This window comes from Pteronotus mesoamericanus, unplaced genomic scaffold, assembly GCF_021234165.1.
Source record: "Pteronotus mesoamericanus isolate MK-2021 breed Mesoamerican mustached bat unplaced genomic scaffold, CSHL_Meso_final contig_657, whole genome shotgun sequence".
NCBI lineage: Eukaryota > Metazoa > Chordata > Mammalia > Chiroptera > Mormoopidae > Pteronotus > Pteronotus mesoamericanus.
This window is the reverse complement of record NW_026555229.1, coordinates 9370894-9388488: the sequence shown is the minus strand read 5'-3', so window position 1 is coordinate 9388488 and position 17595 is coordinate 9370894. Positions and strand designations below refer to the sequence as shown.

Here is a 17595-nt window from a genome sequence, read left to right as displayed (position 1 = left end):
ATTTAATTAAGGTTTCACTGTCTCCCCTGCTGGTGGAAAGTGTTAAGGATACCCCAGGAATCTTCAGTCTTGAGCAACAGTCTCCATGGTGAGTCACCTGCAACGACAGTCCAAGGAATGCACAGGATGATTCACTAAGATATGGGAAGAAAATTTTACAATTCCTGATTTTTTTGCCTCTATTTTTTAGTTTCTGTGTTGTGTATATTTTCTGAAGTTAATATATACGTATTCTAGTGCATTTCCACAGCTTACAATTAACATCATCTATTGGACATGTGCTGTTTTTTTTCCCCATGTGATGTGTTCAAACAAAAAATTTGGAGATTGTCATTCTTGGAATTCTTTTATGGAATATAAATTCTCTGGGTCAGATAGTTTCCAACAGCCATATGCTCAGGTTTCAATTTGTTTACACTCGTAGTTGTTCTACCCTCTACTCTGAAGTTTATCCTTGACAGAAATGGAAAGAAAGGAGAAGACAGAAGATTCTTTCCACTCCTCATCTTCTGTTACTGTGCCCTGAAGTCCCAAGCCAGACCCCCACAGCCTCCTCCTCTCAGTCTGAATTTCAGATCAACCCCAATGCACACCTCCTGCTATCCCTAGTGCTGGTTTTCACTGCCACAACTCTTCAGCAGCGTTAGCTCTCCTTGCACTCTTCGTAAGATGGCGTCAGGGTGTGATGTATTCTGAGATTTGAGAAGATTCCAAATCTCCTCATATAAGTTCCACTCATCTCCTCTTTTTACCTCTTTGTGATTTGCACACAGTGACGACATCTTCTCTTAAACTTTGCCTTCCAGACTGAAGAAATAGTCTTGTTTTTATTACTAGTTTAGATTGATTAATACTAAGCGTGTGCACAAATAAATCTTCTTTGTAAAAGGTTTTAAAATTAGTGGTAAGGTTCATGATCCCTTTGACTATCACCCCAATTCAAAACCCTCCCGGAGGTGGCTCCCATTGTTAATTTTGAATGTGTATCTCCAGTAGCATTTTTCTATGTGTATGCATTTTTTTTTTCCTGGGGATTAATCAATAGACAATATTTAGGTAAATTGGATATTTGCATGTAATAGAAAGCAATAAAGTAGTTAGAGATCTATCTCATTAATTTTATGTTCTGGTATTGCACAGTCTCCAAGATAAATTATTGAATAAAATTAACGAGTTGCTAAAAATACATAGGGTGTACTATCACTAAGGTTTAAAAAGATAAAAAGAAATCTTATTTAAAAATATTGTGAACTCTTCCTTTATCTCAATCCCAAACTCTTTGAACATTTTAAATATGTTTCTGTGTATCTCGTTGGCACTGCTATTTCTGTTTGGGGACTGGGGTGACGGTCTGGTGTTGCTCCCTGATATCTCTCTGGATCCCTTCATTTGCATTCAGGGAAAAGCAACAGACAAACATGGGGAGGAGACATAAAAGTGGGGGAGTAAGAAGGAAACAGGTAATGCAGACAATGGTATAAGATGCAAAACCATTACTTTAGAAAAAGGGAAAGCAGGGAAGGGGAGAGGAGCTGGCCACAGAATGGTTTGTCTTGGCCAATTTAGACCTGGTCCTTTTGATGTCTGGCGAGACATGTCACTTGTTCCTAAGCATTGCTCTTCACACTTTCATCTTTATTTCTCTCAAGCACTTTGTGCAGCAAACAACCTTACCTCTCCCAACCCTCCTAAGCTTTTGTATCCCTTCATTCCCATGCCCTTTGTTGCAGACCTCATATAACAAACAGCGAGGCTTCTGGCCTGGGGTGAAAGGATATCAGAAAGCATAGTTTGGTGAGTTTAAAGTTGTTGACCATTGCCAATTCTCAGTAACCACTGTGTGCATTCAAGAAACTAAACATCATTTTTACTTGCCTACTTGCTATTTGAAATAGTTATCTTTGTTTCTGGGCAACCAGTGTGAGTGTATGGAGTCCAGGAGAAAAAAAAAATGTTTCTTAGGCTTACAGTCAAGGTTAAAATGACATTTTTTGGCTGTGTTTTATTATTATTATTATTATTTATTTATTTATTTTTGCTAGTCCATTTCCCATAGATGGACAGGAGATGAGACCTCAGGCTAAGTTGCTGTGCTCAAGAATAAAAATTGTAGCATTAGTCAGGACTTCCCTGATGGTGTTTGTCTTGAGGGCCTAACTGTAGAGGCAGGTGAAGGGAAAACCTTTGACTGCAGGAGAGGAAATCAGGGTCTCCACCGCTAATACCTGCTGGCTCTTTGTTTCTTCCCTCTGTACTAGACAGGACCACTTGCTTCTATGCGCTTTGTTGATGGAACAAGCCTTTGGGAACAGGAATGCTCCATCTAGACCAAAATGGAGGGAGACAGGCATAGGCAACTCCCAGCCTTTGTGCCTCTGCAGATTCCTCCTCATCCCTCCTATGCCATTTACTGCAAATCCAAACCTAAATAAAATAGGTGCTGTTCCATCACCCTGTTTATTTTTTCATACTTGCTCTGCGGTTATCTATATCAGGACATTTTGTGGCACCACAGCATTTATTGAGCACTATATTAAACTGGTATAAACTCAGACAAAATGCCAGGAGAATGATAAACTAGTGACATTTCTGAGTTTCTCTGTAGAAAATGTCTACAAAAGCAGCATGTCAGGATGATTGCATGTCAGAAGGCCGAGGTAGCGTTGCTAATATCACAGTGGGCTGTTTCAGGGAAGGGTTGTCTTATTTGCATTCTTGACTTTGGTAATCCTTAGGCTTTATTCCATAATGGCTCCTGAATGTGAATACCAGCTGAAGATGCTGGAAGTGTGGATGCAAGAGATTGGTTTTGTCTTGTTTTCATCCACAGAGCTGGATCTAGCATGGCCAGAGGGCCCTCACCTCACACAGTGGTTGGACAGAGAGGCCTCCACAGAGATAGACTGTGTAATGGGGTACAGAGTGGGGGTCCCCTAAAATAGCAGAGCACATTCTCCACAGCCCTTGACTGGGGAAAGAGAGAAGTGGATGATAGGGTGTTTAACAATGGCAAGTGAATAACACTTTGCATGACAATGGCAAGTGAATAGCCATGCCTTTCTTGGACGGAGAGGACTGTCACCCAGGGCGAAAGGTGTATGTGACCCTGAGAGCGTTTAGGGACTCCTGACACAGCCAGGGGAGCTTAGAACAGCACCTGCACCAGAGACAGGGGGCAGATGCCCACCCCGGAAGTTACTGGGAACTCTTGCCCTGACTGAAGATGGCAGCTGAAAGAAGGTAGAAGATACAGGGAAACTGGCAAAAGTGGCACATTGTAGGAGGGGCCAGATATGAGGTCACAGAGGAAGTTCTGGGCCGAGAATTTAAAATAAGGGGGTCGGGGGCTGAGAGAGAGAAAGTAGAGGAAGCTATGCAGGTTGACAGGGTGTAGGAGAGAGTTGGCTATAAGGTCTGGTGTGTAGGAGGGGGACCACCATGCAGAGAAGCCATGCGGTCTGGAGTGAGAGAGGAGTTACTTCTGCTCTCTGAAAGACGTTTGGAGCAGCTGCTCCCTTGCGACATGTGCCTTCCTGGACTCCACCAGTGACCCAGTGCAACATGGCACGTGTTTTCCTGAACCATTACAGGGAGGCTGAGGGCAATGTACCCCGGATCCCGAAAGAGAGAGCTGCTGTGAGAGGATGGCAACTCTGACCCACAAATGCACATTCCAGAGAGGATGGAGATCCATGTGCGCAGCTGGCTTAAGGACAGATAAGGATGTGGGGAACTTCTAGGCCTGTTTGGCTTGTAGCCTGGTGGGGAGCAAGGGAAGTGCTGGGTCTCGCGGGAGAACAGGGCTCTGAGCAGGAGTGCTCCCAGCCCCGTCAAGGTTGGAATCCTGTAAATAAAAACCTATTTCCTTCAACACTAATTATTGGGTCACGTATCAAGGCCAAGCCTTGGTTTGCTTGGTTACAATGGGAACACAGTTCTTTTCAGCTGTGTATAAACTGGCACACTTAACTTTCTTCAGTGGCATCCTGTGGCTTTTAGCATCAAATAGAAAACCTTAATGTGATGCACAGAGTGCCCCTGCCTAACCTTTTTGTTTTTTATCTTCTGTTACTCTCCTATGAAAACATTAGATCCACCCTATTGACTTAACTACTAGATGTCTATATGCATCATCCTCTCTCTGACCTAGGGCCTTTTCACCTACGAGAATGCTCTTCCACCCCCTCTATCTCTTTATCATATTACTACATATCCTTGAAGATTCAATCCATTTACTCTAAAGGCTTCCTATGCCTTTCTTCTAGCCGAGGTCTCTATCTGCAAGTGAAAGGACAGCAATCCTGTTTTCAAAAAGCACCTTGAATATCAGAGCCCTGTCTCATTGGATTACTGTCTCTTTCATAGCTCAAAGCTCCTAAGGGCAAGGAATCTGTAGCCCTTGTTCTTATCACACAATAGGGCATTGAGATGTTTCACTGAATAAATAAGCATTTCCATTTATTCATGTACTTGATCTCTGGACTGTTGACTCTTTTTGTCTATTGATTTATGATAATTAATCATTTCCGCTAATGGGGTACTATGGTATCCCAAGAAGCTTTTATTACCAACATTAATTTTAATTTTGAGATGAGTATTAATATTCTCCATCTATCTCCTTAAATAAGAAAGAGAAAGAAGAGGAAAAAGAAATCAGATGCATTTCTGAGCCCTTGCTCTGTGCCAAGAATCTGCTAAGTGCTTTAAGATGTATATTCTAGGACAACTTATTTTAGCCTCATTTTATACATTAAAAAATATCAAAGTACAGAGATGTTAAGTTACTTGCCAAATGTCACACATACCGATACAGTGATAAATGCTGATATGGCTGGTTGTATACTTCTCCTTTATCCGAAAACATTCAAGAAACATTTGTTGAATATCTGTACATCGCATACTTGGTGCCTGCATGGGAATTCAGGAAGGTTTCAGCTTGTCTGTGAATAAAGAGGGATAGACAGATGAGTCGCTGATTGAAACATGGCCTCATTTATGCTATGCAAATGTATGCTCATGGTCTGGAAGCGTCAGAAGTGCATCAACTGGGCTTAAGTAGAACCCCTACTGGGAAGCCTGCTTTCAGCTTCACTCATCTGCAGCGGAGCTACAGGCCAGCAGTAAGTGTTAACAAAGCAGAAGAGGGTAAGAGGGCTTTCTAAACACAGACATGAGTGTGTGCAAAGGCCTGAAGACTTCCCTACCCCTCTGTGGAATTCATTTCAAGAAGGGAATTTATTTTCCTAATTAGACATAAGGGTAATATAAAGATAAACAAGATACAACCACCCTATTCCCTTTTTATATACTTAAAGGACCCTGTACCAATTTTTTTCTCTTGTATTTATGGAGAGGTTCTTCCTGAATCCCAGAAGAACAACTCAATCTGTTAGATAGATGGATAGATAGATAGATAGATAGATAGATAGATAGATAGATAGATAGATAGAACATATTGACCAGTGTGAAGGTGTTGTTTATATATTTAGTGAGGAAACCTTTTTCTCTATGCTCTGATAAGCATAGACATTTTGCTGATGATACATACAAGCACCTGCCTTTTTGGAGCTCGGAGAAATAAGAGAAGCACTTACGCAGAGAGACCTAGCAAACCATTAAGAACCATGACGGGGACATGTTGACAGTGACATGTTTGTTTCCAGGACAGTCTTGAAGCATAGAGCAGGTAGTGTGGCCAAGTGGTCTAAGGCGCTGGATCTAGAAGCATAGAGCAAAGGCACCCAACACTTTGTGCTCACTGCCGGAAGTCAGGCTTACTGGCTAGAAATACTTGAAACTATGCTTGAGATCTCAGTCTGAAGATAAGACTAAGTGAACATTTTGGATTAAATTTTACATTTACGCTGTTTTTCTTTAATTTATTTTTTAGCATCATTGAGGTAAAACTGACGAAGGCATTATACTGAAAGTGTACAATGTGATGTTTTGATGTATGTGTACACTGTGAAAGCATTTTCACAACTAAGTTCATATATCCCTCACCTCACATATTTACCTTTTTGTGTTTGTATGAGAACTCATAACTTCCACTCTCAGCAAACTGCAATTAAAAAAACACAGTATTACCAGCTATAGTAACCATGTCATTATGCATTATATCCTCAGAGCTTATTCATTTTATAATGGGTACTTTGTGCCCTTTTACCATCCTTTCCCTGTTTCCCCCTTTCCCCAGCCCCTGACAACCCTCTATCATTATCATCATCAGCATCCCCAAGTACAAGAGCTGGTCCTGAAATGCATACAGAACCACCGCCGCAGTTCCAACCAGTATGCATAAATGGGCTGGAGAATGATACGTTGTGGTTCAGCTGTAGCAAAGTGCTTCTGCAGGATGCCTGGTCAGTGGCGGGACCATTGAAACCAGCCCCTCTGCAGACATTTAGCTCTGTCCGGTGTCTGCTCTTGAGAACTCACCAGTGCTGCAAAGTACAAGAAGCAATAACTCTTTATAGCCTGTGACTGCCGATCTGAAGGAACTCCCAGACTGCAAGAATGGGGTGAGCACATCAGCAAATAAAAGTGGTTGGAAACCCTGTGCTTTGACTTTAAAGTTTTATTTTGCTGGCGCAGTTGTTTTACTACAGATGGACATGAATTTAGGCAGGGTAAAAGAGCTGGTTAGGCACAGCAGAAACAGAGGGCTCTGTTCTGCCCCTGTCCCTTTTTGTTAGAAGGAGGGAAATGCCCCCTGAAACAACAGCTCCTGCCTTTAGAGATAACAAAAGATCTTAAGAGACCACTGCTTTCATTGATGGGGGCCATGAGCACTTGAAACGATGCAGCTGGATGCAGAGTAATTATTTTGCCTCTTGTAGACACTAACCATAAGCCGAGCAGATAGGTTTGCATACTGGTTTCAACACCGCCTTTCTGGGATGTCAGTCTTCTCCTGGGAATAATAGGTGCTACTCATTTCAAGGCAGAAACAGCAGGCAAAGTGGAAGGTGAACAACATGGAACTATCCAGTAGTAATTTGCAAGAAGCAGTTAACTATTGAGGTTTCTAGTCTGAGGGGTGGGGGGCAGGGCGACTTGTTCTCTTTTTAATGCTCTGGAGTATGACCTTGTCAGAAGAGGTCCCCTATTGACCCAGCAGGGCTTCAGGATGGGAAGTGGGGAGCCCCTCTCTCTATACAAGCAGTCGCTACAGTGGTAACTGAAATGGTGGTGAAGGCGTTACCGTCGGCCTGTGTGCAGATTCTGGTGATGTGGGATATCCAAGTGCATGCCCCTGACTCCTTGGGGGAAATTATAAACCCTTATTAGGATGCTTAAGCTTCCTGAGAAAAAGTAGCCAGGTTTCATGTTTTGCGTGTAGACTGAATTCCAGGCCATCTATCAATCAGAGAAAACTTCCCAACAATGATAATAAGGCCTTAAGGAGACTAGTTTTTAAAAAAAATAAAGAGAAACTCAGCTATCTAGGTTTCAGTCTTTGAGCTGAGAAAATGAGTTCAAGTAAGAAGAGTTTTGGGAATGCCCTTAGGACAATGATTAATTTACTTATTTCAAAGAGCTACCAGACCATTTATGTACTCTCCCTTCCTCCCTCTCTTCCTTTCTCCCTATTATTCCTCTTCCCTTTCTTTTTCATCCCTTCGTTCATTTATTCCTTCCTTCTTTCATTCAACATTTAACTATTATAGCTCAAGCACTATCTAGAAAAAATCTCCAGTGGCTCTCAGTTTGGGGGTGACGTGTGGGTGTGTGCACACATGGTGGGGAAAGGGCTGCTTTTACGTGGGGGAAAGACACAAAAGTCATTATAACAAACTATTACAGGATTTATAAAAAAATAAATATTTGTTGGTAGGAGGAGAATCATTTTCCTGGTGAAACTAGGGAATATTCAGTGGGGGAAGTGACTTTCAGTTGTGTCAATAAGGTAAGAATCAAAGGAAAATTAGGTGAAACTGGAGAAGAACATTTCAAGCTGAAGACAGAGGCTTCCCGGGGCTTACAGAGGGAGGGAAGCAAGTGGGCGCTTCGGGGGAATTGCAAACCTTTCAGTGTGTCAGGAGGTGGGGCAGCAAAAGCGAGATGGGGCCCATCAGTGGGGCCTCAGGCACGGAGTGTTTTTAATATATTTGTATTTTCTCCCATGGATTTGATGGCTGGGCTGAGTGGCTCACGGCAGGCAGAGGTACCGCTTTTGAGGCATGTGCCTACTTCCATGAAGAAAAGAAGCAAATTAAATGAAAGTTAGGCAAATCCCAATGAAAGCAAATTATAGACGGTCCCAAGTTTAATTCACCTTCCTGTATAGAAGTCTGAGAGAGTACAATCGCCCACATTATTTATAAACAGAATTATTATTTTCCATTTAACATGGCTCTATGCAAGATTACAGTACATAATATGAGCCTCCAAGGCATTTTAAATAGACTTTTATTCTATTAACACATACAGTGTCAGACACATCTGTATTTTCCCCTAACCGTGGCTCAATAAGACAGACAGTGGTCATTCTTTGCTGTACTGGCCACTGCACACACATTAATTGGGTCACTTGATTTTCCATAGTTCATAGGATAACAGTTGGTAGCTATAAATTTCAAATGAAAAAATTAATTAGATCAGTTCACTCTGTAATCACTGTTCAGGTCACCCAAGTAAAACAACCTGCCTCGCATCTGTCTGGTACGTCTTGAAAGTTTAATATACTGTCAGTGAGATTGTTGCAGGAGAACACATGCCGTGTGTAGGACTTACTTGAAAGGCTGAGCTAATAACACACAGTATCTTTACTAGAGTCAAGCCTTGCCTTCACTAAATAAAGGTTTCATTATTGTTTTTATGTGAAGTGGAAATTTTGCTGTCAGACTTTATAAATAAATGCAGTAGATGTGTTCCAAGGAGGGTGGTTTTAGAAGCCTGTGGACATGAATAGTCTGTGGGCTCAGCTGAGTTTCTCTGAGGCCCGTGTGAAGTCACTAAGGCTGATGTTCCTTTTCATGTTTCTTCACTTTTTTGAGGTCTATGATGGGATCAAACAAGGAACCAGATCTTGTGCATCTCGAGGCCAGAACAGTGGATGGTCGTAAGTACATCAAGTTTCCCATGATGTTCACAGTAATGCTAGTTTCATAAACCACATCTGTATTCAGGGAAGTCATTGGCAATAATCCATGTCATTTGGACCTGAGGACTTTTCCTGTTCTTAGTAATTCAGAATTGTCATAATAATTTTTGACAACTATCACTCAGTCAAGGTGTTTTCCTTTCCAGGTAATGAGAAAATTGAAAATTTTTTATTTCTACTGTGTTTTGTTGTTGCTGCTGCTGCTGCTGTTTTGTTTTGATTAGTTTTTCCAGTGTCCGTATTTTATCAGATGGCATCCAGGCAATGCCTCCCTGACTTGTTTGGAGAAACACAAAGCATTTAGGAAGCACAGATGAGGAGAGAAACATCCCATGCATCCCCATGAGAAGCAGCAGGAGGGAGAGTTGCCTGAGTCAGTTGTTCACCTTTGGTGTTCAGAACAACCCTAGCTAGGCCATCTATGGGGAAGAACTACAGTTTGTATGGAGATTGTAACATTAGGTACATGGTATAGAGGAAAGGAAGGTGAAAATCCAGAATTTAAACCCATGAAAAAGTCAAAAGTCTGCTCACTCATTGTGTGACCTTGAAAAATCTACTTGAGCTCTTTATGCCTTAGTGTCTTCACTGTAAGTTAAATAAGTTAATAATAACATGTCCTGTAATAACTGACATTTACCGGGCACTTATCTTGAACCAAGAATTATGCTAAACACTTTATTTGCTTTATCACAAGGAATCCTCACAATTTGTAGGTTGTCATTCCCCTTTTGCAGATGAGGAAACCAAGTCATAGAAATTTTAAGTAACATATTTAAAAAGCAACAACACAGGTTTCCTTCTCCTTCTTTGGTCTTGAAGATCTCTAGAAGGTCTAAGAGTTGATCAGTTAGCACTAGACCAAAGATTGGGCAGTAAAGGTGAAAAGGATGAAGGCAAACAGGAAAGTGCATAAGAAAAAGGGATGAGGAGAGAAAAGATGGGGGAAGAAAGAAGTCCTAAGTGCAGGGGAGAGAGAGAGGGAATGGCCTATCCACAGTTAACACAGAGCAGTGACTGTTAACTTGTCCAGCACTGAGCCAGAGAATGAGAATCTAATTATCGAGATAATCCCCAATATCAAAAATATCCCTTACAACCCAAAAGCTTCATCATCACTGGCACTTGCGCCTGTAGACTTGTCCTTAGCTCTTCTGAGCACAAAGGCAGCAATGCCTGCACGTTTCCAGCTGACAGCTCATGGAAGGTCACCAGTTACCCTGCAGCCGAGACCCTTCAGAAATCACAGGCATTTCGCTACTGTGCACACACCATGAGACCTTTCATCTCTAGACGTTTTGCTTCCTTTTTGGAGAGTGAATATATTCTCCTTCTCACAGAATCAGTGGAAGGAGAGACCAGGGTCCAAGCTGGCTATCACCTTCCTCCTTTATAAATTCAGGCAGGGCTGCTGTGTGTCCTGTCATGTGCCCCGCACGGTGCCCGACGCAGAATGAGCTTAACGCTAGAGCTTCTCTCCCACCTCTTCAGTGTGGTGGATGGACCTCCACTGCCCTGGGGCTAATTACGTCATCTTGGATCCCAAGGTTCCTTCTTACTAAACAATAGCCAATGCAGTCTTTGGCTAAAGTAAAAGCAATCATGTTCTCTTTTGAGAGCTTTGATTTGCTTCCCTTTGTTCTGGGGATAATGAGCAAAGTCCTCACCTTGACCCACGGCTGGGGCTTAAGCACCTGTCCATTTCCTCAGACTCACCTCACTCTGTCCTGTCCTCACTCCTTGCTTGCAGGCCCATGAGTTTGCTTTTAATTATTGGAAAATAGAAGGTTCTAGGACTCAGTTTAAGGCTCAGATCCCTGTCGTTTCCTTTCCTTGGAATATTCCCTTCCTCTTCTCCAATGAATTCAGTGTAATTAATCACTGTGAGTGATTCAGATTTTAGGTTAAGCGCCCGATTCTATTTTTTTGACTTTTTATTTTGAAATAATTGTAGATTCACATAAAAGTTGCAAAAAGTAGTAGAGGTCCTCTGTACTTTTCACCCAGCTTTCACCAAAGATAGCATCCAGTGAAACCACAGAACTATAACAAAACCCAGGAAAGTATCATTTCTTAGAGGAAGTCTTTCTTGAACTCCCGGTGTAACCCAGTTTCTCACTCTGTTTGCTTTCATCACACTCTATTAAATATTTTTCTTTATTGTGCTCATCTCAGTTTGAAATTACACATTCCATTTGCATGATTATTTGATTATTTGATCAGAACTTTTTCCTTCCACCAGTCAGCGCTGTGGGTGCAGGGGCCATGTATCCCTTTGGTCAATAGTCTGTCTGCAGCACATGCCACAGTGTCCACATGTATTATAGATAGAGCATAATAAATATTTGTTCAATGAATGAACGCATAGTTGACCAAGCGTCAGGGCTACCAACTGGCTGCCTAACCTCACTTCCAAGGTTGCCTGAAACCTATAGAACACTGCATCTCAGACTTCAGTATGCATAGGGTCCATCTGGGGACCTTGTTAAAATGCGAATTCTAATTCAGGAGGGACCCGAGAGTCTGCATTCCTACCAAGCTCCGAGGCGAAGCTGATGATGCTGGTCTGTGGAACATGCATAGGTCAAAACGTCCCATAAAAACGCTAATGAAAGAGCTTTAGGTTCTGTCTCCCATGACTACACACCTTGTTTTGAAAGCTCTGCATGGACTTGGGAGCATCCTAGGTTGCTTTCTTTTTGAGCCTCTGGGGCAACTGCTGCTTCCTGGCTTGTGACATTTAATGCACATGCCCCCGTATCCTGAAAACAGCAAGGCCCTCTCTTTCCCTGTTCTGCACTTTTATTTTTTTCTTCCCACCCATCATTATTCCTGTGTTCCCTGCAGGCATGGAGGTTGATCATGCCCGACTGTCATCTCAGGCTCAGCTTCCACAAGGCATGAAATATATCTGTGCTAATTTTATTTATTTTATTTTACTTTTTTTGCAAAGGCAGCATCTTCAGAAACTATCCAAGAGTAAAAATTCAATAAAGGGATTTAATTTGAAAAGTTATCCCTGTCAAAACAAAACAGAAATAAAAAAATTACCTACCAAATGAAGTAAGGATCTAAACATAATGCCTGACCTGACCGAGTGTAGAAAGTGGAGATTTTCTTGGTATCATGTCCTCCCTTCTTCTCCTGTCCTCTCTCCCTCCCTCCGTCTCTTTCTCTCGATCTCTCTCTCTCCAACACAGTAACCATGGCTCTAAGTAAAGGAAACAGAGCAGAGGAGGAGGAAAGGAATGAATACAGAGAGCTCAGAATGTGTAGCAAAGTGTTAGCAAATATAGCCAAGAGTTTACAGGTATTTCAAAATTAGACTCCAGGTTGCTCAGTTGCTCCAAGAATTTCAATATTTACACGTTATCTCTTTCCCCATTTCCTGATTGTGAGCTCTCCTGTTTCTCTAACTCTTCATTATTATTTAGTATAAAAGTTAAGTATATGGAACCTATTGTTTTAGTATAGGTCATACATCTTGTAGAAAATATGCAAAAAATAATGTGATACGAACAGGGTTTTTGGGGGGTTTTTTTTCCTGATTTTAATGGGTTTAGGAATTTTGTTTCCAAGACACTGAGACGTTTGACACGGGAAAAATCTCTCACTAGCTCATTTGCCTCATCCCTATGGGCTGGGCTGCAAGTGCTTATCTGGATTTGTTATTCAAAGTTTAGTTTTAGTCTCATTTGAAATCTCCCTAGATGGCGTTTTATAATTACTGCCCGTTTCGTTTGAAGTCTCATTCTGAGGGGAGGTAAGCGCTGAGAAGCTTTTGCTCTTTGAAAGTTTATAACTGGCATAGACGTTTCTTGCCAATTGTGCAGTGAAACCTGGATATTTTGTAGTTTATAATCGTGACAAGGACGTTATTCTTTCTGTATTAACTCTGTTTTGGGAGGCAAGCTGAAGAGAGCAACCTCAGTTACAATCAATCACTGGAGGTATTATTGGAAAATTTTAAACATATTTATAGAATGTGGCACTTGTTATTGGCCCCGATGTGCAACTGAGGACTGATTGACAGTTCCTCATCCAGGAAACAAAGTTTTAATGTTTACAAATCACGTGTGTGTGTGTGTGTATGTGTGTGTGTGTGAGAGAGAGAGAGAGAATGTGTACACACCCACACATTGTATGCACCCAGTACATTAAAACTGCTACCTGGCACATCAAAACAGTGAAAAGAAACCTACATTCTGTTGATTTACCTAATATAGGCACATTTGTGTATGTGTATGTAATCTATATAGATAGTTATGGAGAAAACAGTGACCACACTATTTGATTAAAAGCTTTATAAAAAATTGTATCTTATTTGGTTCTGTGTAGAAACCTTAGCTCAGAGCCTGACACATTTAATGTTTGTTGATTTAATAAATATATGTGCGTGTCACTGTATAAGCATGCTTTTTTAAAGCAGGGCCTTAAACCATACGGTCTGGGGATTCATGTGGGACTAGTGGATAAGCAAAAAAAATTCACTAACTCCCTGAAGTTTTGTGCCACATGTAATATGTGCATGTGTGAGTCTGTCTGATTTTGGAGAAAAAGAATGCAACTATTATCAGAATTCTTCATGTGGCAATTACACATAGGATGTATAGTTCTATATTTATGCTTCTCTGTAAACATGTCTTGTGAAGAGGACCTGTAATACCAAGTTTGACCCTTCTCGCTTCTCAAGGAAAGGTCAGACTGGTAACTTGATTGTTTCCACACTGGTGGTGATCCAAGCCACCAGGACAAAAGGCAGAGGACAATCACTCGCCTCAGGGTCTATTTACATGAGTAACCAACCTTGTAACAACTTGCCCAAGGACTTCGTATCTTTCACTAGGGGAAAAACAGCCAGACCCTTGAACCAACTGTGAAAATGAGTGCTCAAAACTCTTCCTGAAAGGAATCCCAAAGGAGAATTTCACACGCTGAAATAAAAGGACACTGGCACCTTTATGTAGCTACCATCCCACTAATGCCGGTCCAGAGTGAGAACTGCACACCTCACTCCTGCTTCCCGTTTCCCAGCCCTCCTGTCTGACTTCTACATGGAGGAGCAGGATAGGTATCAGTTCCCAAACACTGCCAAAAGAAACACTGAGGGGGCGGCCGTGGGCACCTCGGATCTCATCAGTCCTCAATAGATTAGCGATGCGATGTTTTGCGTTTTTACTCTAAGCATTAAGCATAAATTACTTTTAGACCAACAAGAGTAATAACGACAGTGAAAAGGAGAAACAGTCCTTGCATGTATCCAGGGCTGATACAGATAAATGCGTATGTGTACACATATGTACACACTCACAAATGCCCATGTTGTAAAACGGATATGCCACATGCAGTGCAAGCGAATTCAGTAGCAAGTTAAGTCTTGTCATATCAGCACATATAAGTTTAACCACTTCGTGGTGAGTCTCTACATAGATCCCCATTACACAGGCAACTATAGTTAGTCAGTCACTATCTTGTTAATAGATACATAGATGTTTGGCTGTTTCAGACAGTGCTGACACACGACACAGACACTCATGTTCCTTGTTTGGTTAGTGAGCATTCAAATGTACACAAGTAGCAGAAAGAGAAATTGCTGAAACCCTGGGCTTGAGAGTGTGTATTTTAAAGTGGCATAGGTATTGTCACATTGTCTTCTGAAATAGTTGCAGCAAGGTGAGCTCTCTCAAGACGAGGATGTCCTTGTTTGCAAGCCCTCCATCACCCAGGACATCATGAAAGATTTTATTAAACACAATCCATCAACTGAGCAAAATGCATGGCATTATCCTTATTTTTTTAATTTGCATTTATTGAACTTGGAGTGAGGCTAAGAAATTTATTTTTTTTTCCTTGGCTATTTGTATCTCCTCTCCTGCAAACCTTCAAAAGGTATCAAATCTCTTTAATGTTCTAGATAAGATGGACTCTTTGGCATTTACATAAAAATCAAAAAATAACGAAGCTGTCACCCCCACCACAGCCAAAGTCCCTTCACTAGGAAGCAAAATAACAATATTAGACCCTGCATTTCAGAGCCTTCATTTACTTTCTTTTTCAGTAAGTTAATTTATTCATAGCTTCTAGGGAAGAGGTTTGAAGTTTCTGCCCAACTTCAGACTCTGATGGCTCCCTACCACTGGCCAACACACTGGACAAGTACATTCTCGCCTCTCTCCTCCTACCCTCAAATCAAGCATCAAGGATTAGCCAGTTCAGGGGTACCTGGCCCTTAGCTTTTCTTTCTAGCAATGCCATTTTGGCCCTGTTTTTCATACTGCAAAAGTCTGTAGATTTCAACTACTCCTGATTTCAATTTGGCCTTTCCCATTTACTAGCCTGGAGACAACCCGGCACACCAACCAGAAGAACGTGAACTAAGGTAACCCAGGCCTCCACACGCAGCAATGCGAAAGCGGAGAGCGACAGGGCAAGCGCAGGTGCAGCTGGGCGGCTTTCAAAGCCAGGCCTCTGTACCAGTTTGGGCTCTTCCCCCTGCATCCTGTGCGTCCACCCATCAGCGTGGAGGCCTGTGCCCTCGCATCCCATTCTGAGGGTAGAGGACGGAGGCGCACAAGAGAAACTTGTCATTCCCCAGCCATAACTCCAGGACTGAGGTCTGGGTTTCTGCTGGATCCTCAGAGTGCCCAGTACGCAGCAGCCCCAGCCCACATAACATGGAGGTGTGCCCATGTCCGGGTGTTTGGAAATTCCTAATGCTTCTGACTTCTACTAAAAAAAAGAAGAAGAAGAAGAAGAAGAAGAAGAAGAAGAAGAAGAAGAAGAAGAAGAAGAAGAAGCAGTGTCATAAAGATTGTGGCACTCAGACATGTCGTTCCTTTACCCTGCATGCCCCCAGGCACCAGTGATGCTATCACTGTGCATTATATTCCTATTATTTGCCTGGTGATGCTGCAAGGGGTACTTTCCAGCTGCATGACTTACACCACCAACTCTTGGAAGTAGGCCCTATTGTTATTGTGCTCATTTTAACTATGAGGAAAATGGGGCCTATGATGATTAATTATTTTTGCCATTGCTTCCAGGCTAGGATTTGAAGCCAGGTCTGGCTCACTCCAGACCTATTACTATCGTTACACATGTATGCTGTGGTAGGAGCTCTTCTAGGCATGAATGATGGAGAGTCGGGGATGTTGCAAGGGCCCCACTCTCATAGAGTTTACTCTTTACTAGAGGGAACAGATTATAAACAAATGCGTAACGTCAGGTGGTGATAAGTCTAGAAAGAAAAACAGAGCAGAGGAACCTCTGGTAAGGTAAAATGTGATATTTTAGCCACGTCCTTATGGGAGTAAGGGAGAGCCCTGTGTGTCTGCCTGGTGGAAGAACTTCCAGACAGATGGAACAGCACATGCAAAGGATATGGAGTGTGGGCACACTTGGCATGGTTAAAGTAAAGCAGACAAGCCAGGTGGCTAGAATATAGAGAGGCAGAGAAATGTGTCATTTGTCTTTGTTTATTCCACTATGGAAAACAAGGATTGTGCCTTACTGCTCTTTGTCGAACAACTACCACAGTCTAAGTATGACACTCATTTTTGAGGGCAGTAAAAATAGAAAGTTATGGAGTCAATAGTGAAATGAACCTACCCACGTATCTCAGAGGCAGTCCCTTGAACTGACTCTTTGTCCCAGAATCAGTCATATAACATGCAAACACACCTATACGTGAATACTGTACACCTCTCCCTCAAAAAACCCTGCAGAAGGAATTCTGTTTATTTTCTTGCCAGTGCAGGGAACTGCTTTCATTTCTTCCTCCTTCCTTCCCTGCTTCTCTCCTTTCTGCTTGTATTCATGCTTCCCTTCTTCTTTCTTAATGTCTGCCCTTCACTCTCTCCCTTTGTCTCTGCCCTCCCACCTCTTTTTCTTTGTAGGCTTAATTTGGAGAGTCATTGGAACAAATGCATTTACTCAGTTTTTCATGGCTGTGTGTGACCTTATGGATCACTTTGTGTCTTTTCTTAATTTAAACTGGATTTCCAGCATGGCCCCCAGCACCTGCCCCTGCACCTCCCTTGGGATGCACTCACTCACCACACTGCATGGGAATTGGCAAGTGACTTTCTTTCCATTATTATGCCCTTGTGTTCTCCTTCTTGTCCCCAGGTCCTACCCCTGTGCTTGGCAAAAAATCATGATCCCAGAACTTTCTCCGTAACAGTCATGGCGTCTTGAATGCTCAGGGGCTACCAATAAAAGATAACATTTAAAAAGTCACATTAGACCAAAATCAAGAGATTTCCTAGAAGAGAGCACCTCCTCACGCCAAAGCAGAATATTTGATCTGAGTGTACAATTTTCCTAGGAATTTCTTGTCTTCTATGTACATTCTTTTGGGGCTGACGCTTGAGCCTTGTTTTTGAAGATCTCAGTTTCTAACTGGTACGTGCCACAGACGGCTTTGGAACTTTGATGGGAATGAGGTTTATATGAGCACAAGCATGTTGATGCATGCATGAGCCCGTGAG

The 17595-nt window shown here is 42.1% G+C and overlaps 1 protein-coding gene across 2 annotated transcripts in view; it reads left to right on the top strand.

Moving 5' to 3' along the window:
* SORCS1 (sortilin related VPS10 domain containing receptor 1) overlaps window positions 1-17595 on the top strand; it is a 470882-nt gene that overhangs the window by 331491 nt on the left and 121796 nt on the right. For both annotated transcript variants that reach the window (XM_054581477.1, XM_054581478.1), the window contains exon 6: window positions 9000-9064. In XM_054581477.1, the coding sequence (XP_054437452.1) occupies window positions 9000-9064 (65 nt within the window). The remainder of the gene's footprint in view (window positions 1-8999; window positions 9065-17595) is intronic.